Source organism: Pristiophorus japonicus, chromosome 4 (genome assembly GCF_044704955.1).
Source record: "Pristiophorus japonicus isolate sPriJap1 chromosome 4, sPriJap1.hap1, whole genome shotgun sequence".
Classification (NCBI taxonomy): Eukaryota; Metazoa; Chordata; class Chondrichthyes; family Pristiophoridae; genus Pristiophorus; species Pristiophorus japonicus.
Window position 1 is genome coordinate 105,559,312 of NC_091980.1, and position 27,669 is coordinate 105,586,980.

Sequence of the window (27,669 nt, forward strand, 5' to 3'; positions counted from 1 at the left end):
CTTCAAACAGGAAATTAGGGGTGCATGCAATCAAGGTGCAGCAGTTATCATGGTGACTTTAATATGCATATAGATTGGGCTAACCAAACTGGAAACAATACAGTGGAGGAGGATTTCCTGGAGTGCATAAGGGATGGTTTTCTAGACCAATATGTCGGGGAACCAACTAGGGGTGAGGCCATCTTAGACTGGGTGTTGTGTAATGAGAGGATTAATTAGCAATCTCGTTGTGCGAGGCCCCTTGGGGAAGAGTGACCATAATATGGTGGAATTCTACATTAGGATGGAGAATGAAACGGTTAATTCAGAGACCATGGTCCAGAACTTAAAGAAGGGTAACTTTGAAGATATGAGGCGTGAATTGGCTCGGATAGATTGGTGACTGATACTTAAGGGGTTGACAGTGGATGGGCAATGGCAGACATTTAGAGGCTGCATGGATGAACTACAACAATTGTACATCCCTGTCTGGTGTAAAAATAAAAAAGGAAGGTGGCTCAACCGTGGCTATCAAGGGAAATCAGGGATAGTATTAAAGCCAAGGAAGTGGCATACAAATTGGCCAGAAATAGCAGTGAACCTGGGTACTGGGAGAAATTTAGAACTCTGCAGAAGAGGACAAATGGTTTGATGGCAAGGAAAGTAGAGTACGAGAGGAAGCTTGCAGGGAACATTAAGACGGACTGCAAAAGCTTCTATAGATATGTAAAGAGAAAAAGGTTAGTAAAGAGAAATGTAGGTCCCCTGCAGTCAGAATCAGGGGAAGTCATAACTGGGAACAAAGAAATGGCAGACCAATTGAACAAGTACTTTGGTTCGGTATTCACTAAGGAGGACACCAATAACTTTCCGTATATAAAAAGGGTCAGAGGGTCGAGTAAGAAGGATGAACTGGGGGAAATCCTTATTAGTCGGCCAATTGTGTTGGGAAAATTGATGGGATTGAAGGCTGATGAACTGCATCCCAGAGTACTTAAGGAGGCGGCCTTGGAAATAGTGGATGCATTGACAGTCATTTTCCAACATTCCATAGATTCTGGATCAGTTCTTATGGAGTGGAGGGGAAGCCAATGTAACTCCACATTTTTTTTAAAAAGGAGGGAGAGAAAACGGGGAATTATAGACCGGTCAGCCTGACATCGGTAGTGGGTAAAATGATGGAATCCATTATTAAGGATGCCATAGCAGCACATTTGGAAAGAGGTGACATGATAGGTCCAAGTCAGCATGGATTTGTGAAAGGGAAATGATGCTTGACAAATCTTCTGGAATTTTTTGAGGATGTTTCCAGTAGAATGGACAAGGGGGAACCAGTTGATGTGGTGTATTTGGACTTTCAGAAGGCTTTCGACAAGGTCCCACACAAGAGATTAATGTGCAAAGTTAAAACACATGGGATTGGGGGTAGTGTGCTGATGTGGATTGAGAACTGGTTGGCAGACAGGAACCCAAGAGTAGGAGTAAATGGGTACTTTCAGAATGGCAGGCAGTGACTAGTAGGGTACCGCAAGGTTCTGTGCTGGGGCCCCAGCTGTTTACATTGTACATTAATGATTTGGACAAGGGGATTAAATGTCGTGTCTCCAAATTTGCAGATGACACTCAGTTGGGTGGCAGTGTGAGCTGTGAGGAGGATGCTATGAGGCTGCAGAGTGACGTGGATAGGTTAGGTGAGTGGGCAAATGCATGGCAGATGAAGTATAATTTGGATAAATGTGAGGATATCCACTTTAGTAGTAAAAACAGACAGAATATTATCTGAATGGTGACAGATTAGGAAAAGAGGTGTAACAAGACCTGGGTGTCATGGTACATCAATCATTGAAAGTAGGCATGCAGGTGGTGAAGGCAAATGGCATGTTGGCCTTCATAGTGAGATTTGAGTATAGGAGCAGGGAGGTCTTGCTGCAGTTGTACAGGGCCTTGGTGAGGCCACACCTTGAATATTGTGTACAGTTTTGGGGTCTCAATCTGAGGAAGGACATTCTTGCTATTGAGGGAGTGCAGCGAAGATTCACCAGACTGATTCCTGGGATGGCAGGACTGACCTATGAAGAAAGACTGGATCAACTAGGCTTATTCACTGAAATTTAGAAGAATGAGTAGGGATCTCCTAGAAACATGGTCAATCTTGTCAGAATTTTATAAGTTCGATGCAGGAAGAATGTTCCTGATGTTGGGGGTCCAGAACCAGGGGTCACAGTCTAAGGATAAGGGGTAAGTCATTTAGGACCGATGAGGAGAAACTTCACTCAAAATTGTGAACCTGTGGAATTTTCGACCACAAAGTTGTTGAGTCCAGTTTGTTGGATATATTCAAAAGGGAGTTTGATGTGTCCCTTATGGCTAAAGGGATCAAGGGGTATGGAGAGAAGGTAGGAATGGGGTACTGAAGTTGCATGCTCAACCATGATTTTGAATGGTGGTGCAGGTTCGAGGGGCCGAATGGCCTGCTCCTGTACCTATTTTCTATGTCTCTATAAACAGGAAAGTCTTTCTACAGCGTACAGGGTATTGGTGAGGCTGCACCTGGAATACTGTGCAGTTTTGGTTTCCATATTTACAAAAGGATATACTTGCTTTTGGAGGCAGTTCAGAGATGTTTCACTCAGTTGATTCTGGAGATGAGGGGGTTGACTTGAGGAAAGGTTGGGCCTCTACTCATTGGAATTCAGAAGAATGAGAGGTAATCTTATGGAAACATATAAGATTATGAGGAGGCTTGACAGGGTGGATGCAGAGGAGGTTTCCACTGATAAGGGAGTCTAGAACTAGAGGGTATAATCTTAGAATAAGGGGCTGCCCATTTAGAACTGATGAGAAATTTCTTCTGCTTGTGAATCTGTGGAATTCGCTGTCTGAACTGGGGCATTGAATAGATTTAAGACAGAAATAGATATGCAAAGAGAAAAAAATTAGTGAAAACAAACGTAGGTTCAGATGATGGCAATGAGTGCGGAGAGCATTGACCTTACGCAATCACTCCTGGACACCATCAATGGGGTGGGTGATGCGGTGTTGGGAGAAGTAATAACACTCGAGAAACGGGAACATGAGCGAGGGAATTTCTCAGGCAGCGGATACAATGTCTGCACATGAAGGAGGGAATGTTGTAGGTAGCTGATGCACTGTCTTGATGTGCGAAACCTCTTGGGGAAGAGTGACCATAATATGGTAGAATTCTCTATTAATATGGAGCATGACAGTTAATTCAGAGACTGGGATCCTGAACTTAAGGAAAGGTAACTTCAATGGTATGAGACGTGAATTGGCTAGAATAGACTGGAGAGTGATAATTAAAGGGTTGACGGTGGATAAGCAATGGCAGACATTCAAAGATCACGTGGATGAACTTCAACAATTGTACGTCCCTATCTGGAGTAAAAATAAAACTGGGAAGGTGGCTCAACTGTGGCTAACCAGGACAATTAAGGATAGTGTTAAATCCAAGGAAGAGGCATATAAATTGGCCAGAAAAAGCAACAAACCTGAGGACTTGGAGAATTTTATAATGCAGCAGAGGAGGACAAAGGTTGTAATTAGGAGGGGGGAAAAAAAGAGTATGAGGAAGCTTGCTGGGAACATTAAAAATTGACTGCAAAAGCTTCTATAGATATGTGAAGAGAAAAAGATTAGTGAAGACAAACGTAGGTTACTTGCAGTCAGATTCAGGTGAATTTATAATGGGGAACAAAAATGGCAGACCAGTTAAACAAATACTTTGGTTCTGTGTTCACGAAGGAAGACGCAAATAACCTTCTGGAAATACTAGGGGACCGAGTATCTAGTGAGAAGGAGGAACTGAAAAAAATCCTTATTGGGCGGGAAATTGTGTTAAGGAAATTGAAGGCCGATAAATCCCTGGGGCCTGATAGTCTACATCCCAGAGTACTTAAGGAAGTAGGCCTAGAAATAATGGATACATTGGTGATCATTTTCCAACAATCTATCTACTCTGGATCTGCTCCTATGGACTGGAGGGTAGCTAATGTAACCCCACTTTTTAAGAAAGCAGGGGGAGAGAGAGCAAGAGACAACAGGTAATTATAGACTGGTTAGCCTGACGTCAGTAGTGGGGAAAATGTTGTAATCCATTATTGAAGATGAAATAGCAGCACATTTGGAAAGCAGTGACTGGATCAGTCCAAGTCAGCATGGATTTATGAAAGGGAAATCCTGCTGGATAAACCTTCTAGAATTTTTTGAGGATGTAATTAGAGTGGACAAGGGAGAACCAGTGGATGTGGTGTATTTGGACTTTCAAAAGGCTTTTGACAGTCCCACATGAGATTGGTGTGCAAAATTAAGGCACATGGCATTGGGGGTAATGTACTGACATGGATAGAGAACTGGTTGGCAGACAGGAAGCAGTGTTGGGATAAATGGGTCCTTTTCAGAATGGCAGGCAATGACTAGTGGGGTGCCACAGGGCTCAGTGCTGGGACTCCAGCTATTTACAACATGCATTAATTTGGATGAGGGAATGGAGTGTCATAAGAACATAAGAATTAGGAACAGGAGTAGGCCATCTAGCCCCTTGAGCCTGCTCCGCCATTCAATAAGATCATGGCTGATCTGGCCGTGGACTCAGCTCCACTTACCCGCCCTCTCCCCGTAACCCTTAATTCCCTTATTGGTTAAAAATGTATCTATCTTTGACTTGAAAACATTCAATGAGCTAGCCTCAACTGCTTCCTTGGGCAGAGAATTCCACAGATTCACAACCCTCTGGGAGAAGAAATTCTTTCTCAACTCGGTTTTAAATTGGCTCCCCTGTATTTTGAGGCTGTGCCCCCTAGTTCTCGTCTTCCTCCCACCAATGGAAACAACCTCTCTGCCTCTATCTTGTCTATCCCTTTCATGATTTTAAATGTTTCTATAAAATCACCCCTCATCCTTCTGAACTCCAAGGAGTAAAGACCCAGTCTACTCAATCTATCATAAGGTAACCCCCTCATTTCTGGAATCAGCCGAGTGAATCGTCTCTGTACCCCCTCCAAAGCTAGTATATCCTCAAGTAAGGTGACCAAAACTGCACGCAGTACTCCAGGTGCGGCCTTACCAATACCTTATACAGTTGCAGCAAGACCTCCCTGCTTTTGTACTCCATCCCTTTTTGGAATGAAGGCCAACATTCCATTTGCCTTCCTGATTACCTGCACCTGCAAACTAACCTTTTGGGATTGATGCACAAGTCTGAAAACGCCCGATCTTGTCTGATCTCGGAAGCTAAGCAGAGTCAGGCCTGGTTAGTACTTGGATGGGAGACTGCCTGGGAATACCAGGTGCAGTAGGCTTTTGCTGTCATCCACAACCAAAAAGAGTTTCATGCACAAGGACCCCCAGGTTCCTCTGCACCACAGCACGTTGTAATTTCTCCCCATTCAAATAATATTCCCTTTTACTGTTTTTTTTTTTTCCCAAGGTGGATGACCTCACACTTTCCGACATTGTATTCCATCTGCCAAACCTTAGCCCATTCGCTTAACCTATCCAAATCTCCTTGCAGCCTCTGAATCCTCTACACAACCCGCTTTCCCACTAATCTTGGTGTCATCTGCAAATTTTGTTGCACTACACTCTGTCCCCTCTTCTAGGTCATCTATGTATATTGTAAACAGTTGTGGTCCCAGCACTGATCCCTGTGGCACACCACTAACCACTGATTTCCAACTGGAAAAGGACCCATTTATCCCGACTCTCTGCTTTCTGTTAGCCAGCCAATTCTCTATCCATGCTAATACATTTCCTCTGACTCCGCGTACCTTTATCTTCTGCAGTAACCTTTTGTGTGGCACCTTATTGAATGCCTTTTGGAAATCTAAATACACCACATCCATCGGTACACCTCTATCCACCATGCTCGTTATATCCTCAAAGAATTCCAGTAAGTTAGTTAAACATGATTTCCCTTTCATGAATCCATGCTGCGTCTGCTTGATTGCACTATTCCTATCCAGATGTCCTGCTATTTCTTCCTTAATAGTTTCAAGCATTTTCCCACTACAGATGTTAAACTAACCGGCCTATAGTTGCCTGCCTTTTGCCTGCCCCTTTTTTAAACACAGGCGTTACATTAGCTGCTCTCCAATCCGCTGATACCTCCCCAGAGTCCAGAGAATTTTGGTAGATTATAACGAATGCATCTGCTATAACTTCTGCCATCTCTTTTAATACCCTGGGATGCATTTCATCAGGACCAGGGGACTTGTCTACCTTCAGTCCCATTCGCCTGTCCAGCACTCTCCCTAGTGATCGTGATTGTCTCAAGGTCCTCCCTTCCCACATTCCTGTGGCCTGCAAATTTTGGCATGGTTTTTGTCTTCCACTGTGAAGACTGAAGCAAAATAATTGTTTAAGGTCTCAGCCATTTCCACATTTCCCATTATTAAATCCCCCTTTTCATCTAAGGGACCAATATTTACTTTAGTCACACTTTTCCATTTCATATATCTGTAAAAGCTTTTACTATCTATGTTTTGCGCAAGTTTACCTTCGCAATCTATCTTCCCTTTCTTTATTGCTTTTTTAGTCATTCTTTGCTGTTGCTTAAAATTTTCCCAATCCTCTAGTTTCCCACTAACCTTGGCCATCTTATATGCATTGTTCTTTGATTTGATACTTTCCTTTATTTCCTTGGTTATCCACGGCTGGTTATCCCTTCTCTTGCCGCCCTTTTTCACGAATATATTTTTGTTGCGCACTATGAAAGAGCTCCTGAAAAGTCCTCCACTGTTCCTCAATTGTGCCACCGTTTAGTCCTTGTTTCCAGTCTACTTTAGCTAACTCTGCCCTCATCCCACTGTAGTCCCCTTTGTTTAAGCATAGTATGCTCGTTTCTGACACACCTTCCTCATCCTTAATCTGTATTACAAATTCAACCATATTGTGATCACTCATTCCGAGAGGATCTTTTGCGAAGAGATCGTTTATTTTTCCTAATATATCCAAGTTTGCAGATGACACTAAGCTGGGTGGTGGTGAGCTGTTAGGAGGATGCTAAAAGGCTGCAGGGTGACTTGAACAGATTAAATGAGTGGGCAAATGCATGGCAGATGCAGTATAATGTAGATAAATGTGAAGTTATCCACTAGTGGCAAAAACACCATGGTAGAATATTATCTGAATGGTGACAGATTAGGAAAAGGGGAAGTGCAACAAGAACTGGGTGTCATGGTAAATCAGTCATTGAAAGTAGGCATGCAGGTACAGCAGGTGGTGAAGGCAAATGGCATGTTGGCCTTCATAGTGAGAGGATTTAAGTATAGGAACAGGGAGGTCTTGCTGCAGTTGTACAGGGCCTTGGCGATGCCACACCTTGAATATTGTGTACAATTTTGGCCTCCAATCTGAGGAAGGATATTTTGCTGTTGAGTGCAGTGAAGGTTCACCAGACTGATTCCTGGGATGGCAGGACTGACATGAGGAGAGATTGGATCGACTGGGCCTTTATTCACTGTAGTTTCGAAGGATGAGAGGGTTTCTCATAGAAACACAAACAGGTTAGATGCAGGAAGAATGTTCCTGATGTTGGAAGTCCAGAACCTGGGGACACAGTCTAAGGATAAGGGGTAAGCCATTTAGGACTGATGAGGAGAAACTTCTTCACTCAGTGGTTAACCTGTGGAATTCCCTACCACAGAGTTGTTGATGCCAGTTCATTGGATATATTCAAGAGGGAGTTGGATATGGCCCTTACGGCTAAAGGGAATCAAGGGGTATGGAGAGAAATCAGGAAAAGGGTACTGAGGTGAATGATCAGCCATGATCTTATTGAATGGTGGTGCAGGCTCGAAGGGCCAAATGGCCTACTCCTGCACCTATTTTCTATGTTTCTATATCGGGGCACATGAGGGAGGGAAATTCTGAGTTAGCTGCTTCAATCAGGGAACATGTCCAGACCCTGTGCTCATTGACAGAATCAACTGCCGATCCCACTCCAATCCCTAGACCAGCCTCTGAAGAGGCCCAAGCTGGGCCTTCTGCATTACCACCTGTTTCCCCCCCCCCCCCCCCCCCCCCCCAAACAAGTGCACATTACCCAAGATGTTCGAAAGAATAAGCTTGGTACAACCCAAGAAACACTGCCACCACCTGCAGTCAGGGACAAGACCAAGCACAGCGGGTTGTCTTGAGGTAGAAGAGAAATGGGTGCAGCCTTTCTTTGCTGTTATTATTATTACTGTTGTAACTGGTCTCAACTTAAGTTTTTTGTAAGTTATGTAAAGTTACAAGGTTAAAAGTTTGTAATTGAATGTAACTGAAAACGTAAAGCTGAATATAAGAATATTTTTAAGTACAAGTGTTAAACTTGAATAAAATGTTTAAAATTATAACAATCATTTCTGTTAACACCCCTTTTTTTTTGAAGTAAAGAATCATCATTTCCAGTAACACAACACATTATGGAACAGGTCCAAACAGTAAACATGGTCTATGTGGAATAGTGGCTGCTGAGCCTTCAGTCAGCAAAGCGTTCACAGATGAGCAGCTGGCACAAGGCTTGAGGAATCGTTAAAGGGGCATGATGGCCTGCCTTCCTCTGCCGTCATGCTCTGGCTCCAGGTAGTTGCGTGGCATTGTCGTCCTCAGGTGGGTCTTCTACTACCTCATGGTGAAGGCATGCAGCACACAACAGTGAACTGAGTATTCCAAGTAGCCTCCAGAATGGTCCAGGCATCGGAAACGCTGTTTCAAGATACCAATGGTCCCCTCTCTCATGCTGCGCGCTGCAATGTGCGACTTGTTGTATTCCCGGTCAGCTTCTGTCCAGGTTACACGTAGGGATGTCATGAGCCAGGTGCTGAGGCCATACCCTTTGTCTCCCAGTAGCCAGCTCTGCCCTACATGGCAGATATAGCACTCTTGTGTAGAATGAATGCATCATAGATGCTCCCAGAGTATTTTGCATCAACTGACATGATGCAATGCATGTCATCTCACAGGAGTTTCACATTAAGAGTGGAAGCCTTTTCTGTTCCTGTACATCTTGGAATCCTCTAAAGTGCTTGCAAGGTGATGGTACAATCAATGCAGCCCTTGGGAAGCCAGCAATCCTGGAGAAGCCCACAGCCCTTTCACACATTGCCTGGGTGGTCATTTATTGCAGCAGTGACCTGTCGAATGCAGATGTGTTGTATGTTGAGAAATGGCATGCACATCTCCAGTTGTGGCCTGGAATGATCCAGATGCATAGAATGAAAGTGCAGCTGTAATCTTCACTTCACTTCAACTGACAAAGCAGTCTTCCTGACTGGGTTACAGATCTGCTTTTACTAACTCTCAGATCTTGGTTACAACTTTGTTGTAGAAACGCAGCCTTCTCAGTCTGCATTGCTTGGATGCAGGTATGAACACCTGTCTCTATATACCTGACATGGGCAAGACCTCCTGCCCATCATATGTGCTCTTGAGGTTCCTCAATGCATGCTATTGAATCAATTGTCTCCTCTGCAGCACCATCATGCAGAAGGTTTGCATGAGGTATGGCAATCAGTATTGCCCCCATGAATCAATTGTACCTTTGCAAGAAGCTCAAAACGGCAGGCAGGACAAGCTTCTTTGTTGTCTCTCTCTCCAAAAGGTTGACAACCTAGTGTGGACCACACCCAGGTCTGAGCATGTGCAATAGCTTGCTTAGATTGGGAAACATCCCCACCCCTCTTCCCCCGGGCTTCATTTGATTCATAGTGTAAGGCTTCTTGTGCCTTCTGTTCGGCCCCCACCCCCTGCCCTGGGCTTCATTTGATGCTGCTTGCTGAATGGTGTAAGGCTTCTCATGCCTTCAGTTGGGCATCCACCCTGCCCCACCCTGGGTTTCTTTTCAAGCTGAGCCCCAAACCCATGTGTCTGGGTGAGGGTCCGATTCTACCGGCCAATGCTCTGACCCTCCAGCCCGGTTTGGAGATGTTCGGTGGTGGTGTGGCACTGTTGATTTAAAAAAAAAAAAAAAAAAAAATTAAATTCCAAACTTAAAGAATTGCATGAAACTTCCATTTTCTGTATTTTCAGTTGGAAAAAATTTAAGCTTGATGCATGTGTGTTCTTGATGACTCCCTCCAAAACTTCCCCTAAAAACAAGTGTTTTTCTGCGCTGATTTTTTTTTGTGCGCTGGCTTAAGCGCCCAGAAGGGTTTTTGGGAGTGATCAAGTACGCCATCCTAGGAGAAATGTAAGTTGGCCAAACTTGTAGAATTGTGAAAAACTGGCTCAGACATTAGGGGCCCAAGTTTCCACATGATTCGCAGCCTGATTTTTAGGAGCAACTGGTGGAGAACGGACTATTTTAGAAATTGCAATTCTCCACTTTTTTTTTTTCTGCTGCTCGAGTCAGGTAGAACAGTTCTAGTTTAGAACAGAATTTTTTCTTCAAAAGGGGGCGTGTCTGGCCACTGACACCTGATTTGAAAGTTTCCAGTGAAAATGTACTCCAAACTAAAGTAGAATGGAGCCAGTGAAGATTTTTGTAGAACTGAAAAAACCTGTTCTACACATTAAAAAAAATCAGGCGCAGGTTACAAATTAGGCGTCCAGAACGAGGTGGGGGGTGGGGAAAGAAAAGGAAGAAAGAAGGGAACTCATTAAATTCGACAATAAATCCTTATTTATACTTCTACAAATATTATACAAATAATTCCAACCTGAATAAACATCTATAAGCCAAGAAAAGATTAAATGAACCATCTTCGAGAGAGAGAGAGCGCCCATTCAGCCAGGGCTAGGGGCTGCGTGCTTCGGGCCCCTCCCACACAGTTCGGCGCCTGAGCTACTCCACTTGCGTGCCGACTGTAGCGTGCATGTGCAGAGGTCCCGGCACTGTTTTCAGTGCTGGGACCTGGCTCCGCCCCCCCACAGCTAGTGCTGGCCGCGCCGAGAGCCAGAGGACCTACAGGTAGGTGGAGAATACCGAGGATTTTTTAGGCGCGAAAAACAGGCGCCCAGCTTGGAGGGGCGCCCGTTTTTTTTTCTTGTGGAAACTTGGGCCCTAGGTTACTCCTCCTATGAGGCAAAAAAAAAACTAATCTTAAAAAAAAAAAAAAATCGTAACTGGTGCACATTCTTTGGGGAAACTTGGATTTTTAATTTTAGGCCAAAAAAACATTGCAAATCACTGGGGAAAATTGAGCTCCATTATTTGTACTCTTGGGTTTTAATTTCTCTTTAGCATTTTTTTTTAGAAAGCTTGATATTGAAACAATTGCTAGGATAATATTGCATAGTTGTCTCTTTTTGTGCGTGATCCAGAATCTGTTAATTTCAGTGACATTTCAACTGTAGATCTGGTTAATGAACTGCTGCACAGTAGCTGCTGTTTTCACCCACCTCATCCTTTGTAATGGTATTTATTTAAATATTAAATAATTGGAACTCGTGCAAAAGTTATTACACACAGACACCAAGTCTGGATGATGTGACTTGGAGGGAAACTTGCAGGTGATCCCCAAGTACATGCTGCTTGTGTCATTCCAGGTGGTAGAGGTCACAGGTTTGAGATGTGCTGCCATGCATCTTGTAGATGGTACACACTGCAGCCACAGTATGCCAGTGGTGGAAGGAGTGAATGTTTAAGATGGTGGATGGAATGCCAACCAAGCAGGCTGATTTGTCCTGGATGCTGTGGAGCTTTTTGAGTGTTGTTGGAGTTGCAAGTGGAGAGTAGTCCATCACATACCTGACTTGTGCCTTGAGATGGTGGAAAGGCTTTGGGGAGTCAAGAGGTGAGACTCTGGCTACAGAATACCTAGCCTCTCTCCTACTCTTGTAGCCACAGTATTTGTGGCTGGTTCATAACAAGAACATGGAGCAGCCCCTCGAGCCTGCTCTGCCATTCAATAAGATCATGGCTGATCTCATCATGGACTCAGCTCCACTTCCCTGCCTGATTCCCCCTAACCCTTTACTTCCTTGCTCAAATCTATATCTTCGCCTTAAATATATTCAATGGCCTAGCCTTCACAGCTCTCTGGGGAAGAGAATTCCATAGATTTACAAACCTCAGTGGAAATTCCTCCTCCTCATCTCAATTTTAAATGGGCAGCCTCTTATTCTGAGTGTCTCCTAGTTTTAGTTTCCCCGGAGTGGAAATATCCTTTCTGCATCCACCTTGTCGAGTCCCCTCATTACCTTTATGTTTTGATGAGATCACACATTCTTAACTCCAATGAGTATAGGCCCAACCTAAAGTCAACGCCCTCATCTCTGGAATCAACCTAATGAACCTGCTCTGAACAGCCTCCAATGCCAGTATACTCTTAAATACAGAGACCAAAACTGTATGCAGTACTCGGTGTGGCTGAACCTGTACAGTTGTAGCAGGACTTCTGTTTTTATACTCTCTCTCTCTCTCTCTCTCTCTCTCTCTCTCTCTCTCTCTCTCTCTCTCTCTCTCTCTCTCTCTCTCTCTCTCTCTCTCTCTCTCTCTCTCTCCCCTTGCAATAAAAGTCAACATTCCATTTGCCTTCCTGATTACTTGCTGTACCTGCATACTAACTGTTTCATGCACAAGGTCCCTCTGTACTGCAGCACTTTGCAATTTTTCTCCTTTAAATTGTAATTTGCTTCTCTTTTTTTCTGCCAGATTTTTGCCCACTCACTTTATCTATAATCCCTTTGCAGATTTTGTGTCCTCCTCAATTTGCTTTCCCCCACATCTGTATCATCAGCAAACTTGACTATAATACACTGTTCCTTCATCCAAGTCATTAATATAGATTGTAAATAGTTGTGGACCCAGCACTGATCCCTGCAGCACCCCACTAGTCACTGTTTGCTAACTGGAAAATGACCCATTTATCCAATCCTCTATCCATGCTCATCATATTACCCCCAACCCTGTGAACTTTTATCTTGTGCAGTAACCTTTTATGTGGCACCTTATCAAATGCCTTCTGGAAATCCAAATACACCACATCCACTGGTTTCCCCCTTATCCACCCTACTCGTTATCCTCAAAGAACTCCAGCAAATTTGTCATGATTTCCCTTTCATAAAACCATGCTGGCTCTATTTGATTGAATTATGCTTTTCCAAATGTCCCACTACTTCCTTAATAATGGACTCTAGCATTTTAGACTAACTGGTCTATAGTTTCCTGCTTTTTGTCTAACTCTTTTTAAATAGGGGTGTTACTTTTGCAGTTTTCTAATCTGCTGGGATCACCCCAGAATCTAGGGAATTTTGGTAGATTACAACCAATGCATCCACTATCTCTGCAGCCACTTCTCTCCAGACCCTAAGATGTAAGCCATAAAGTCCAGGGGACTTGTCTGCCTTTAGTCCCATTATTTTACCGAGTACTACATTAGTGATGGTGATTGTATTAAGTTCCTCCCTCCCTATAACCCCTTGATTATCCATTATTGGGATGTTTTTAGTGTCTTCTACCATGTAGACCAATACAAAATATTTGTTCAAAGTCTCTGCCATTTCCCTGTTCTCCATTAATTCCCCAGTCTCATCTTCTAAGGGGCCAACATTTCGGGGTCCAGTTATGTTTCTGGTCAATGGTGACACCCAGGATGTTGGTGGGAGATTCAGTGATGGTAATGCTGTTGAATGTCAAAGGGGTTCAACTCATGCTTGTTGGAGATGATCATTGCCTGGCACTTGTGTGGCGTGAATGTTACTTGCTACTTATCAGCCTAAGCCTGAATGCTGTCCAGGTCTTGCTGCATTTGGACTGCTTTTATTATGACTTGTGAATGGAACTGAACATTACAATCATCAGTGAACATCCCCACTTTTGACCTTATGATGGAGGGAAGGGCATTGTTGAAGCAGCTTATGTCTTCAATACTCATGACTCCACGTGGTCTAGTATTGTACTTGAACTGTTGTGACCTTAGTCCCATTTATTGTAACTCAAGTGAGGCACAAGCATGGTGGGCAGCCTTTTATACTGGGCTCTGCATACCCATGCAGGTGATCCTCAGGTCTCCCACTGCAGTGCCCTCTGGTGGTATGCCTTGTGCTATACAGTTAGCATACATGGTCTACATACATGACATCACTTCCCACTTCCCCCCCCCCCCCCCCCAAACACCCCCCAAAAAAAAATCTTTAATGTACATTGATGGTGACCTGGGCTTTGCTCTTCCTGGTTGACCATTGAAGGGTCGCTTCTCGCTTGGGTGGATTGGTAGTGAGATTTGTTGTCGGTGGCGGTCCCAGTGGTTTCTGGTTGAGTCCATGACTATTCCATTCTCAGATGGTGCACACACGATTGGTGTGCAAAATTAAAGCAAATGTACTGATGTGGATAGAGAACTGATTGGCAGAGAGTCGGAATAAACTGGTCCTTTTCAGAATGGCAGGCAGTGACCAGTGGGGTGCCGCAGGGTTCAGTGCTGGGACCCCAGCTATTTACAATATACATCAATGATTTAGATGAAGGAATTGAGTGTAATATCTCCAAGTTTGCAGATGACACTAAGCTGGGTGGCGGTGTGAGCTGTGAGGAGGATGCTAAGAGGCTGCAGGGTGACTTGGACAGGTTAGGTGAGTGGGCAAATGCATGGCAGATGCAGTATAATGTGGATAAATGTGAGGTTATCCACTTTGGGGGCAAAAACAGGAAGACACAATATTATCTGAATGGTGATCGATTTAGGAAAAGGGGAGGTGCAATGAGATCTGGGTGTCATGGTACATCAGTCATTGAAGTTTGGCATGCAGGTACAGCAGGCGGTGAAGGCAAATGGCATGTTGGACTTCATAGTGAGAGGATTTGAGTATAGGAGCAGGGAGGTCTTACTGCAGTTGTACAGAGCCTTGGTGAGGTAAAACCTGGAATATTGTGTTCAGTTTTGGTCTCCTAATTTGAGGAAGGATGCTCTTGCTATTGAGGGAGTACAGTGAAGTTCACCAGATTGATTCCTGGGATGACAGGACTGACTTATAAGAGACTTGATCAACTGGGCTTGTATCCACTGGAGTTTAGAAGAATGAGGGGTTCTCATAGAAATATATAAAATTCTGACGGGATTAGAAAGGTTAGAGGCAGGAATAATGTTGCCATTGCTTGGGAGTTCCAGAACCAGAGGTCACAGTCTAAGAATAAGGGGTAAGCCGTTTAGGACCGAGATGAGGAGAAACTTCTTCACTGTGGTTAACCTGTGGAATTCTCTACCGCAGAAAGTTATTGAGGCCAGTTCGTTTGATATATTCAAAAAGGAGTTAGATATGGCCCTTATGGCCAAAGGGATCAAGGGGTATGCAGAGAAAGCAGGAAAGGGGTACTGAGGTTGAATGATCAGCCATGATCTTATTGAATGGTGGTGCAGGCTCAAAGGGCTGAAGGGCCTACTCCTGCATCTAATTTCTATGTTTCTACTTCTAGTGTTGGGCAGGCCCAAAGACAGCTGATGTGTTTCTGATCTTCCTGTCCTTTTCGTTTGCACAGTGTCACTGCCGTTCCCTGGGAAGCGGTCTGAGCAATTAATGTTTCATCTAAGTGACTGGGGCTGCCTCGTCTTGTCCAGCAGTTTGCAGGGGTCTGCTGACTCACTTTCCTTGAGGGCACCTTTGAGCACTCTCTCTCGTTTGGGATCCTGGATGATCCAGGTCCCGTTCAGAGGAGCTGTTGCAGGTGACCCTTCACTCTTGAGCATTGGCATGGTAGCGAGTGGGTTTGTGGGCTGTGCCTTTTCCACCCAGGTGGTGGGCGACTGAGCATAAGTGCAGTTTACTGTTTCTGGCCATGGCGGTTCATGCCATCGGGTGCCTGCAATGTTAAACCAATCTGAGGCAGGGTATCGCTACTGGTGCCTCTGCTCTCTGGGGATCGTTTACTCTTCGGCTTGTCTACTTCTGTCAGCTGTGGGGACAATTTCTGGTCCCGGGGACACAGGCTACAGCATTGGGTAGCCCACTGGAGCTGCGTACAACTGTTAGGTGTTCACTCGCTACATTGGCTGATTGCAATTTGCACCCGACATCGCTCAGCAACATTTTGCTCGTTACAGCTGGACTTTTACATTGGTTACCAATTTCAAACTGTTCATTCAAAAATGGTGGGTTGCTGGCCTCCTTTTTAAAATGGCCTTACTACTTTTACCTCAATCGTCTTCCTTGTGTGGAACCACGTGCCGTTGCTCCATTATCGCTGCACTTCACATGGTTTAGATGCCATCTTTCCCTGTTCATGATGTCGACTGCCGCAATCTTCTTTCCCAGGGATTCTGCCACTGAAGGCGCCCTCTGATCCAATCTTCCTCCGCAGGGGTCCTGCCATTGAAACCGGGTAGGTGCGTTCGGATCATTGACATGCAGTCGTGATGAGCAGTCTGTGCCTTGGGGTCTGTGCCGATCTGCTCTCCGGTACTTGGTCCATCAGAAGGTGGGGGCTTGCTCTGCCTCTGAACATGCGGGATGTCGATCTCTGGAGGGATGAAGTCTTCCCAGTTCCAATGACTCTTCCCCATCCATCCTCTTCCAAGTAGCGTTAGTCCATCACCTGAAACAATCCACAATGGTAAATTGTGCACCGCGCCATCGTGGGATACACTTGCATCCGCACCACCAACAACTATCAGTTCCTTGGTGTAGGTGCACAGCTTTGCCTGAACCGGAACCAGCTTGGGTCGTTCAGCTTGATCGTTCCATAGCCTCTCAAAGGCTTCTTGGCTCATTACTGACTGACTTGCCCCCGTGTCCACTTCCATAAAGACTGGAATGCCATTTATATCTCCTTCATTTATCACTGGAGGACAATCTGGTGCAGGTATATACTCCATACACTTCACCTGGGACTGAGCTGCCTCTTGCCATCTCCTCGTAATCCACGCTGGGTTCACAGCCAACTGCTGACTCCTCTTCCATGTGATGAGTCACAGCTCTTTTGCACATTTGCTGGAGGTGTGCCTTTGTACTGCAGCCTTTGAACACAGTCTCTGAACCAACACTGATGAGCCCTGTGATTACCTCTGCAATGCCAGCATGGTGCTACTTGACTTGTGTTTGCACCCTTCAGTAGACTTGGGGGGGGGGGGGGGGGGGGGGCCTGTACGCTCTGCCCTAGGCAGATTCACATTCAACAGTTCTGCCTGTGAAGTGCCATTCTATTTACAGCACTTACTGGGTTTGAGTCCTGAGTGAGTCATCTGCTTGGAGCTGTAGCTTGAGGTCATGAATGTCTGGCTGATGGCTTTCTGCAGAGTGACAGTGGTTTCGGCAGACAGTAGCCTGTGAAGGACCTCATGACTGATGTCAATTACAAAGATGTCGTGCAACGCATCTGTGAGGGATGTGCTGGTCTTGCCAGCCTCCTGAGGTCGGCAGCGTACTTCCTGATTTCCTGGCCCCCGAAGATGCTCCTTCGATTTTTGAGTTGGTCCCGAATTAGCACTTTCAGCTCCTCATATGACCTTGGTCATTTTCTCTGGTGAAAGCAAGTCCCTGACGAGGCTGTAGATCACGGGCCCACAGGATAGCTCTGGGCTTATCTGCCAGCGTGGCTGGATCATCACCTACCAGGTTGTTTTACAAAATATTGGTCGAGCCACTCCATAAAGGCTTCCCAATCTTTACCCTCACAACTTTTCTAATGCACCAACGTTAGTCATTTTTATGTGAAAGTTCATAATCTCATCGCCAAGTGGTCCTGGCAGAACCCAAATTGAGCATCTGTGAGCAGATTATTTGAGTGAGTGGTGCTTGATAGCACTGTTGCTGAAACCTACCCATCACTTTGCTGCTGATCAAGAGTAGAATGATGTGGTAATTGACAAGGTTGGATTTTTTTTTCTGCTTTTGTGGACAAGACATGGGCAGTTTTCAACATTCAGGGAGATGTCAGTGTTGTACTGAACAGCTTGGCTACATAAGAACAAAATAAAGAGCAGAAGTAGGCCATCCGGCCCCTCGAGCCTGATTTGCCATTCAATAAGATCATGGCTGATCTGATCTTGGCCTCCACTCCACTTCCCTGCCCTCTCCCCATAAACCCTTGACTCGCTTATCCTTCAAAAATCTGTGTCTCCACTTTAAATATATTCAATGACCCAGCTTCCACAGCTCTAGGGTAAATAATTCCAAAGATTCATGACCCTCAAGAAATTCCTCCATTTCCTTTTTAAATGGGCGACCTCTTATTTTGAGACCATGCCCCCTAGTTCTAGAATTCCCCCACGAGAGGACCATCCGCTCTGCATCTACCTGTCAAGCCCCCTGAATCTTGTACATTTCAATAATATCTCCCCATTCATCTAAACTGAGTATAGGCCCAACCTGTTCAACCTTTCTTCATATGACCACCCCTTCATGTGAATCAACCTCATGAACCTTCTCTGAACTACCTTCAATGCAAGTATATCCCTCCTTAAATGAGACAATACTGTACCCCGTGTGGTCTTGCCAATGCCCTGTACAGTTGTAGCAGGACTTCCTTGCCTTCCCTAATCACTTGCTGTACCTGCATGCTAAAGTTTTAAGTTATGAACATGGATGCCAGATCTCTCAAATGTATCATTTTGTAATCTCTCCATTTAAATAATTTGCTTTTATTTTTCCTAAGTGGATAAGCTCTCATATTCCCATGGTTATACTCCATCTGTCAAAAATTTGACAATCACTTAGCCTATTTATATCCCTTTGCAGATTTTTTTTTGTCCTCTGCACAACTTGCTTTCCCACCTATCTTTGTATCATTGGCAAATTTGACTACATTACACTCGGTCCCTTCAAGTCATTAATATAGATTGTAAATAGTTGAGGTCCCAGCACCGATCCCTGTGGCACCCCTTTTAGTTGCAGTTTGCCAACCTGAAAATGACCCATTTATCCCACTCTGTTTTCTGTTAGCCAATCCTCTATCCATGCTAATATATTACCCCCAACCCTGAGCTCTTGTTTTGTGCAGTAACCTTTTATGTGGCGCCTTATCGAATGACTTCTGGAAATCCAAATACATGACATCTACTGGCTTTTATCCACCCTGCTCATTACATCCTCAAAGAACACCATCAAATTTGTCAAACATGATTTCCCTTTCATAAAGCCATGCTGACTCTGCTTGACTGCATTATGATTGTCTAAATGTCCTGCTACTACTACCTTAATAATGGAAGTGATCGGGGCCCAGGAGAAGCATGAGTCTGGGGCCCAGAAGAGGCGAGAGCCCGGGACAGCATGAGCCAGCCCACACGGCAATATATGTGCGTGCTTGTTCTGTGCAGCAGAGCTGGTTTCCTGTTGTCTTGGTTAATCCTTGCCACTGGACCAAGACCTAGCTCTGTCAAGCCTGTGTAGTGACTGGTGTGCAATGGCGGTCACATTTATAAAAAAAAAAAAATCCAAGCACGGGCATCTTCCACCCTCCAAGATGTAGTTTGGGATCTGGTATATTAGGTCCTTCATTGAAACATGTGAACTCATTCCTTTTTGGCATGGAAGCAAGTCATCCTTGCTTTGAAGGACTGCCTATGATGAATAATGGACTCCAGCATTTTCCCAATGACAGATGTTGGGCTAACTGGTCTAGTTTCTTGCTTTCTGTCTCCCTCGTTTCTTAAATAGGGACATTAGTCTGCTGGGACCTCTCCAGATTCCAGGGAATTTTGGTAGATTAGAACCAATCATAGGCAGTCCCTTGAACGAGGATGACTTGCTTCCACACCAAAAGGGATGAGTTCATAGATGTTTCAATGAAGGACTGATATTCCAGTCCTGAACGCCAGGGGTGGAAGATGCCTGTGCATGGATTTTTTTTAACGTGTGGTGACTGTTGCATATTAGCTACCACATGGGCTTGACAGAGCTAGGCCTTTATCCAGTGGCGAGGATTAACTAAGACCTGCTCTGCTGCACGGATCTAATGCACGCACAAGTCACAGTGTGGGCTGGCACATGCTGCCCCGGCTCTTCGGGGTGGCCCACGATGTTGCAAGGGCCCGCGCTCCAGCTCTTTATCCTGCCGACCTGCGGTGGTGTCCTCAGGCCCCTTAATTATCAATTTTTGGGATGCTTTTCATGTCTTCTGTGAAGACTGATACATAATATTTGTTCAAAGTCTCTGCCATTTCCCAGTTTCCCATCATTAAATCCCAAGTCTCCTCCTCTAAGGGACCAATGTTTACTTTAGCTACTCTCTTGGTTTTATATATCTGGTAGAAGCTCTTACTGTCTTTTTATATTTCTTGATAGTTTACACATGCTATCTTTTTTATAATTTTTTAGTCGTCCTTTGTTGGTTTCTAAAAAAAAAAAAATTCCCTATCTTCTCTGGCCCTCCACTATCCCTCGCAATGTTGTCTGCCTTTGTTTTTAATTTGATACCATCCTTTACTTAGCCATGGCTGGTTCATCCTTCTCAGTCTTTCTTTCTCACTGGAATATCTGAGTTATGAAATCTTAAATGTTTGCCACTGGTTATTTACTGTCTTGCCCTTTAATTTATTTTCCCAGTCCACTTTAGCCAGCTCTGCCTTCATGCCTTTGTAATTGCCTTTACAGTTTGAACCTCCCTTATCTGGCACCCTCAGGGACTGCCAAGTAAGAGATTTTGCCGAATGGGGGGAGGTCAGCGGCCTGAGGTTGGGAGGGGGAGGAGAGAAGAGGTTGGCAGGCAGTGTGTGGCCCCAGCGGGTGTTGGTGCGGCAACGTTCTACACATGCGCTGCCGGAATCATGCCAGACGAGGGTTGGTGCTGGATAAGGAGATCCAACCTGTATTTAAGTTCAAGGCACTAGTTTGAGACTTGGCTTTTTCACCTTGAAGCTAAATTAGAAATTCTACCATGCTATGATCACTCTTCCCCCAGAGTGACCTTTTAATAGAGATCATTAATTGATCCTGTCTATTTATACATTACCAGATCTAAAATAGTCTGCTCCCTGGTTGGTTCCACAATGTATTCTAAGAAACCATCCCACATGCACTGAACTCTTCCTCAAGGCTACCTTTGCCAATTTGATTTGTCCAATCAATATGAAGGCTGGAGGTATGGCTAGTTCTGGAGCACAAGTCTTCAGCATGACAAGATGTTCGACTTTAAACTTTTAACTTGAACAACTGAACTTTTACATAGGAAAATGATTCAGAATTAATTGCAAAATTAGTTGTCTTTTGAAGCGTTGAGGTGTTTTACTACCACATGTTAAATACAGCTTACAGTATTGCTTAGTGGCTTATTCTAAATGGTACATATTTCTCGAACCAGGAAAATACTCGACTTTCAGAATTAAAAATGTTTAGCCAATTAGATGTAACTTTTTAATCTGGCTATGTATATGAATCAATTGTACACATACTGTCTCTATGATGAAGCAGCATTGTTTGGAACATGATGACTGCCAAAAAGGAGGAATATTGAATGCACTTTAAATTTGGGCTGGAGCTTTTTACAATTTTTCCTTTTTGCTTTAGAAAAACCTACAAAGAAAGGCTCGGTCTTCCTGAAAAGATTGTGATTGGTTATCAAGCACATGCAGACACTGCTACAAAGAGTGGATTGGGAGTTAAAAATAAATTTGTTATTTGAGAAGACTTAAGTATGTTTCTTGAATTGGACCAAACTTTAAAACTGAACTTCTGCAGCACTTGAATCAGTATCACAGTTTATTTTGTAATTAATTTGGGAAGATGCACATTTTTGAAATTTAGCTATTGCAATCTTCTGCTTTTGTTCAATATTTAACAATTTTCTTCAATATTTGTGTATGACTTATTATTTTCACTTGTCCAAATTAACTAGTCCAAGATTATTTGTTTCAATAATAGGATTTCAAAATATTCAGATTATACCTGCTTCTGTTGAATATTCAAATGATTGTCTGTCTATTTGTCCATCAATTAATTGTGCTTTCTGATGTTGGTTAAGTTTAGTATTGTCTATAAAGGTAACTTGTCTGCGAAATTATATTTGGTCTTGAGTTCCTGCTGTTTCTCAATACAATGGAAGCTTAATCTTTCCCCTCTTAAATTCCATGGTAATTCTAACAAAATTGCCAGTGACAACTCTTCTATTTTGAATACTGTAACTGAATAATGTATGGGTGGGACTTGAATCAGTCAATGTATAGTAATTAAATGCTGCATTCTATTTCTAAAAGATGTAAACAACTTTTGTTGAATTAAAGCATTATTTTGATTTTCTTTTTGTTTTTGCATAAATATACGAACTAGGTTGGTTGGATTATATTTCACCAGCCACTACCACTAGTGCTGATTTGAGCACACAACAAACTAAATGCATGATCTGTTTTTTTTTTTTTTTTTTTCCCCCCTCTACAGTTAGTCAGAGACCATTTAGTTAAATTTGAAGATGTTGTGCAATTAAATGAGATTTTGATTCTTGTGCTTCTCTTGGCATATGACTGCTATGAATAATATTTTCCTATCCAATGGGAGATGGCTCTGGAGATGGGAGAAGAGATAGCATTATCATGAGTTCAAGTGTTTAAAAGGAAGAACCTAAACTACAAAATCAAGGGTGGAAGATGTCTCTGTGGATTTTTTTAAAAACGTGTGGTAGCTGTGGCATACCTGCCACCCTATGGGCTTGACAGAGTTTGGTCCAGTGGCAAGGATTAACCAAAATGACTAGAGACCTGCTTTGCTGCACAGACCCAGTGCGTGCATACATCCCACTGGGGCTTGGCCAGTGCTGCCCCTGGCCCTAAACTCACACCTTCCCTGGGCCCCGATCACATCCCTCCACAGCACCTTTGCCCCGATCTCGCTGCATCTGCCTACGTTCCAATCACTGCCCCAGACCTTGCGGACGTCACTCTTCGCTGCCGTTGCACTCCTGCACCAGCTCACACTGTACCTTGTAGTGGCATGCCTCTATGCTGTCCAGGTGCTGCATGCCACTCCTTTTTATGGCCCGACCTGCCACTGATGGTCTCTCACAGGTCCAATTAAATTAGAAATGCAGAGGCAACAGGAGACTGGGATCAAAATTGGGACAAGTTCTATGATGGGTAGGTGATCTGCTCTTCCACATGGCTACCCAGGCAGCAAATTTGCAAGTGATCACCTATCTTTTGCAGTTCAGACAGTGTCCTGGACCAGGGTAGGGGACATTTTGGAAAGACTAGAAAATTGTGGAAGGGGAAGGAGGGCATTAGGTCATGGTGGTCCATGTGACAGCCATTGATACAAGAAAGGAGGCCTGAAATCTTGGAAATTAATGTTGGAAAGCAGATCTCGGGGCACAACTTCAAGGATTAGCTTTTTTAAATCTGCATAAAGATTGAAAATATATGCATGTAGTCAAATACATTTGCAAAACCAACTAAGCAGGAACTACTAGAAGCTAAGGGTACATCTGTCTGACCAGTACTGATGTATTCTGTGAACTTGGTGCCCTGCAGCAGTTCAGATTGCACAATTTGAATTCAGCTCATGGTGTAGTAGCTCTGGGCACAAATTAGTCTGTGCCCAACTATTGGGAGAACATATTCATCGAGTTAGCATCTACTGCTTTTGGTGGGAGTGTTCCACACTTCTACCACCCTGTGCATGAAGTGTTTTTTCTAACTTCTCTCCTCTTCTAAAGGGCCTGGCTCTGATTTTAAAATTATGTCCCCTTGTGCTAGATTCCCCTACCAGTGGAAAAAGTTTATCTCGATCTACCCAGCAATTCCTTTCAAAAATCCTAAAAACCTATATTTCAGGGACTACAAGCCTAGTTTATGTAATCTATTCTAGCACTCATGATATAAAGCCTAATGTTCTTTTGATGATTGTTTTATACCTGACAGTTACTTTCATTGATCGATGCACATGGACTTGAGGATTCTCAACTGTGGTTGGAGGCATTCTGGAGGTTTGATCACATGATATTCTGACCATGCAATGCATGATCATGTGAATGGCCTGATCTCAATTATTAACTACTACTGCATTTACTTGCGTCCCCTGTACTTGAGTATCTTTGCTTGGTTTTTTGCCAACAGCTGTTGTATGAGAAGTTCTAGGATCCAGGAGGCCACACATGAGAGGAAACCGAGAAATTACAGCAAAGGAGGAGGCCTTCAGCCCCTGGTGCGAGCTTGCTCTTCTATAAGCCCCAGAACTTTATCCCTTTTTCTACCATAAACATTAATCTCTACCTCAATAGCTGCATGTGGTGAAGGATCCCATGCTTCACTAGACCTCAGTTTAAGAATTTTCCTCCTTTGCTTTCTTCCGCCGCCCCCACTCCCTGGTTCTTCCACTTTAATAGTTGCTCCTCACAGTGCTACTCTCACTCCATCTTGCTGATGCTCCTGGCTCTGTAGAGACAGATGGTGCCTACCTGCACCCTATTTGACCCCCTGGTGCCCACCGACCCCCAGACCCTGCTTGAGCCTTAAACTTGTGTCAATTGTGGCTCAGTGGGTAGCACTCTCGTCTGAGTCAGAAGGTTGTGGGCTCAAGGCCCACTCCAGGGACTTGAGCACAAAAATCTAGCTGACACTTCAGTGCCATACTGAGGGAGCTCGGCACTCTCGGAGGTGCTGTCTTTCAGATGAGACGTTAAACTGAGGCCCTGTTTACTCTCGGGTGGATGTATAAGATCCTATGGCATTATTTCGAAGATGAGCAGGGGTGTTATCCCCGGTGTCATGGCCAATATTTATCCCGCAATCAACAGAACACAAACATTATCTGGTCATTCTCACATTGCTGTTTGTGGGAGCTTGCTTGTGCGCAATTGGCTGCTGCATTTCATGAGGTAATAAAAGCCACCATCTATCTGCAAATCTTTCTTTTTGACCCTCGGGTCCCTTCTATCCCCGCCCCCCCCCACCCTGATCTCCCATCCCATCTCCGTACCCCAAGCTTACTTACATTCACCATCTCTCCCTGAACCCCCATTCATCAGTCTCCATCTCTTCACTTCCCCCCCCCCCCCACCCCCAACTGATTGGAGAGTCCCCTACAATGATTTTAGAGCATCCTCGATGGCTGAGACTCCCCTGAATCTCTAGCCCCCTCCCATCTTTCTGCAACAGTGGTCGCATGATGCCATCAAGCCGGAGGCTTCTCTGAACAGCAGCTGGTGATGTCACGGAGTGGCGGTGGAGGGGGAAGAGGGACTTTGTGGAGTTGGCGGAGGGGACACGACACACTATTGCCACGTAAATAATTTTCATCATAATCCAATGATCTCCCGGGGAGAGGCAGCAGCCTGGAGACCCATGCCCTGTTTCGTGTGTTCACGGTAATTTGGGAGGGTTGGAAAGGGAACCATTATTGAACCCCTAAATCTCTTTGGACTTCTACTGCTCCTAGTTGTTCACCATTTAAAAAAAAAAATGCAATGATCTATCCTTTTTAAGTTGAAATCAATCTGCTAGAGTTTATTACAGGAGAAAAATAGCTGATCAAAAAATTAAAGCTTTGAACTTTATGATGGGGGTGGGGGGAACAGTGGCACCTAGAGGTCAGAGCCTGTAATTTCAGTGACAAGGGCCAGTGTAGGCTTCAGATAAAATGGAGTTACAGAGCAGGGATAATTTGACAGGATGCAGACATGTAATTCAGTCACCATTCTCTCCTTATAAAAATGCAATATCTTGATTCTATTATTGCTAGTTATAGTGAAATAGTAAATCTTGTAGAAATTTGTGAAGCAGAAAAGTACAGTTGGTTAGAGCATCGGAGTTTCTCTGCACAAGGTGAGGAGGTGGATGATACAAAACTGGGATTCTACACTGGTGCGGGGGCATGATTGCAATGTGATAACTTTGGCAATTTCTGTCACAACTCTCAGTGATGTATAATAGAAAACGGTGACACAAAAGTGTGACAAAATCATAACAGAAGTGGCAGAACAGTGGCAAATGGAATTCAATCTGGAGAAGTAATGCATTTGGGGAGGGCTAACAAGGCAAGGAATGCACATTAAATGGTAGGACACTGAGCAGTGTAGAGGAACAAAGGGACCTTGGAGTGCATTTCTACAGATCCCTGAAGATAGCAAGTCGGTTAGATAAGGTGGTTAAGAATATGGGATACTTTCCTTATTTCCAAGGCATAGAATACAAGAGCAGAGAGGTTATGCTTGAACTGTATAAAACGTTAGAGCTAGAGTACTGCGAGCAGTTCTAGTCACAGCATTACAGGAAAGATGTGATTGCACTAGAGAGGATACTGAGGAGATTTACGAGGATGTTGCCTGGACTGGAAAATTTTAACTACGAGGAAAGATTGGATAGGCTGGATTTGTTTTCTTTGGAACAGAGGAGGCTGCGGGAGACTTAATTGAGGTGTATAAAATTATGAGGGCCTAGGTAGAGTGGATAGGAAGGACCTATTTCCCTTAACAGAGGGATCAACAACCAAGGGGCATAGATTTAAAGTAATTGGTCGGAGGCTGAGAGGGGATTTGAGGAAATATCTTCACCCAGAGGGTGGTGGAAATGTGGAACTCAAGGCCTGAAAGAGTGGTAGAGGCAGAAACCCTCACCACATTTAAAAAGTACTTGGCTATGCACTTGAAGTGTCATAACCTACAAGGCTATGGACCAAGAGCTGGAAAGTGGGATTAGGCTGGATAGCTCTTTGTCAGCCGATACGGATACAATGGGCCAAAATGGCCTCCTTCCGTGCTGTAAATTTTTCTAATGTTTTGTAAACAGGAATTGTGTGTGCGGATGTAATATTTCTATTATAATCTAGATAGATACTGTAATATGGAATTTGCTTATTTTGTTGTTTAATTAAATTAATGTTTTCTCAAGTGATAGCAAAATGAAACTGAGCACAAGTATTGAAATAAAAGTTGTAAATAAACTGTGGTTTAAATTGAAACAATTTAAAGGGAAAATATTTACTCTTTAAGAAATTATCATTGTACATGTCAGGTGGAGGGAGGGTAGAAGGTTAAAAAAAAATCATGCTATCCTTTGGGAATGTGGAGCACTCCAGTGGCCTTGAAGCGGTATCACTGCTGCCTTTGATTTATACTGCTTCCCTTACTGAAAAACATGCCTTGTTATCTACTGCTCAAAGTTTGTACTGCACCCATTTTTCTTTAATTGTACACACAACTTCTAGCAGGCGAGACCACTGCCTGTACTCCATTGATTTAACTCTTTCAGTATGTTCAGTGGATATGAAATTGACTAAGCAATAGGAAACAGAGTAGTGCTGAATAGCTATTTTTTGGACTGGAGGAAGGTATACAGTGGTGTTCCCCAGGGGTTGGTACTGGGACCGCTGCTTTTCTTGATATATAGTAATGATTTGGACAAGTGTACAGGGCACAATTTCAAAATTTGCAGATGACACAAAACTTGCAAGTATAGTGAACAGGGAGGAGGATAGGGATAGACTTCAAGAGGACATAGACAGGATGGTAGTATGGGTGAACATGTGGTAGATGAAGTTTAATTCAGAAAAGTGGGAAGTGTTACATTTTAATAGGAAGAACGAGGAGAGGCAATATAATTTAAAGGGTGTGAAGGAACATAGAGACCTGGGCCTATATGTACACAAATCATTGGAGGTGGCAGGACAGGTTGAGAAAGTGGTTAAAAAAGCAGACAGAATCCTGGGCTTTATAGATAGTGACATAGAGTACAAAAGCAAGGAAGTTATGATGAACCTTTATAAAACACTGGCTCGGCCACAACTGGAGTGCTGTGTCCAATTACGGGCATGACACTTTAGGAAGGCTGTGAAGGCTTCAGAGAAAGTACAGACAAGATTTATAAGAATGGTTCCAGGGATGAGGGACTT

The 27,669-nt window shown here is 43.9% G+C and overlaps 1 protein-coding gene across 1 annotated transcript in view; it reads left to right on the forward strand.

Annotated features, from left to right (window-relative positions):
* LOC139262135 (eukaryotic translation initiation factor 4E-1A-like) overlaps positions 1-21,475 on the forward strand; it is a 38,817-nt gene extending 17,342 nt beyond the window's left edge. The window contains exon 6 of the mRNA XM_070877284.1: positions 21,361-21,475. Within this exon, the coding sequence (XP_070733385.1) occupies positions 21,361-21,475 (115 nt within the window). The remainder of the gene's footprint in view (positions 1-21,360) is intronic.
* The last annotated feature ends 6,194 nt before the right edge of the window (positions 21,476-27,669 follow it).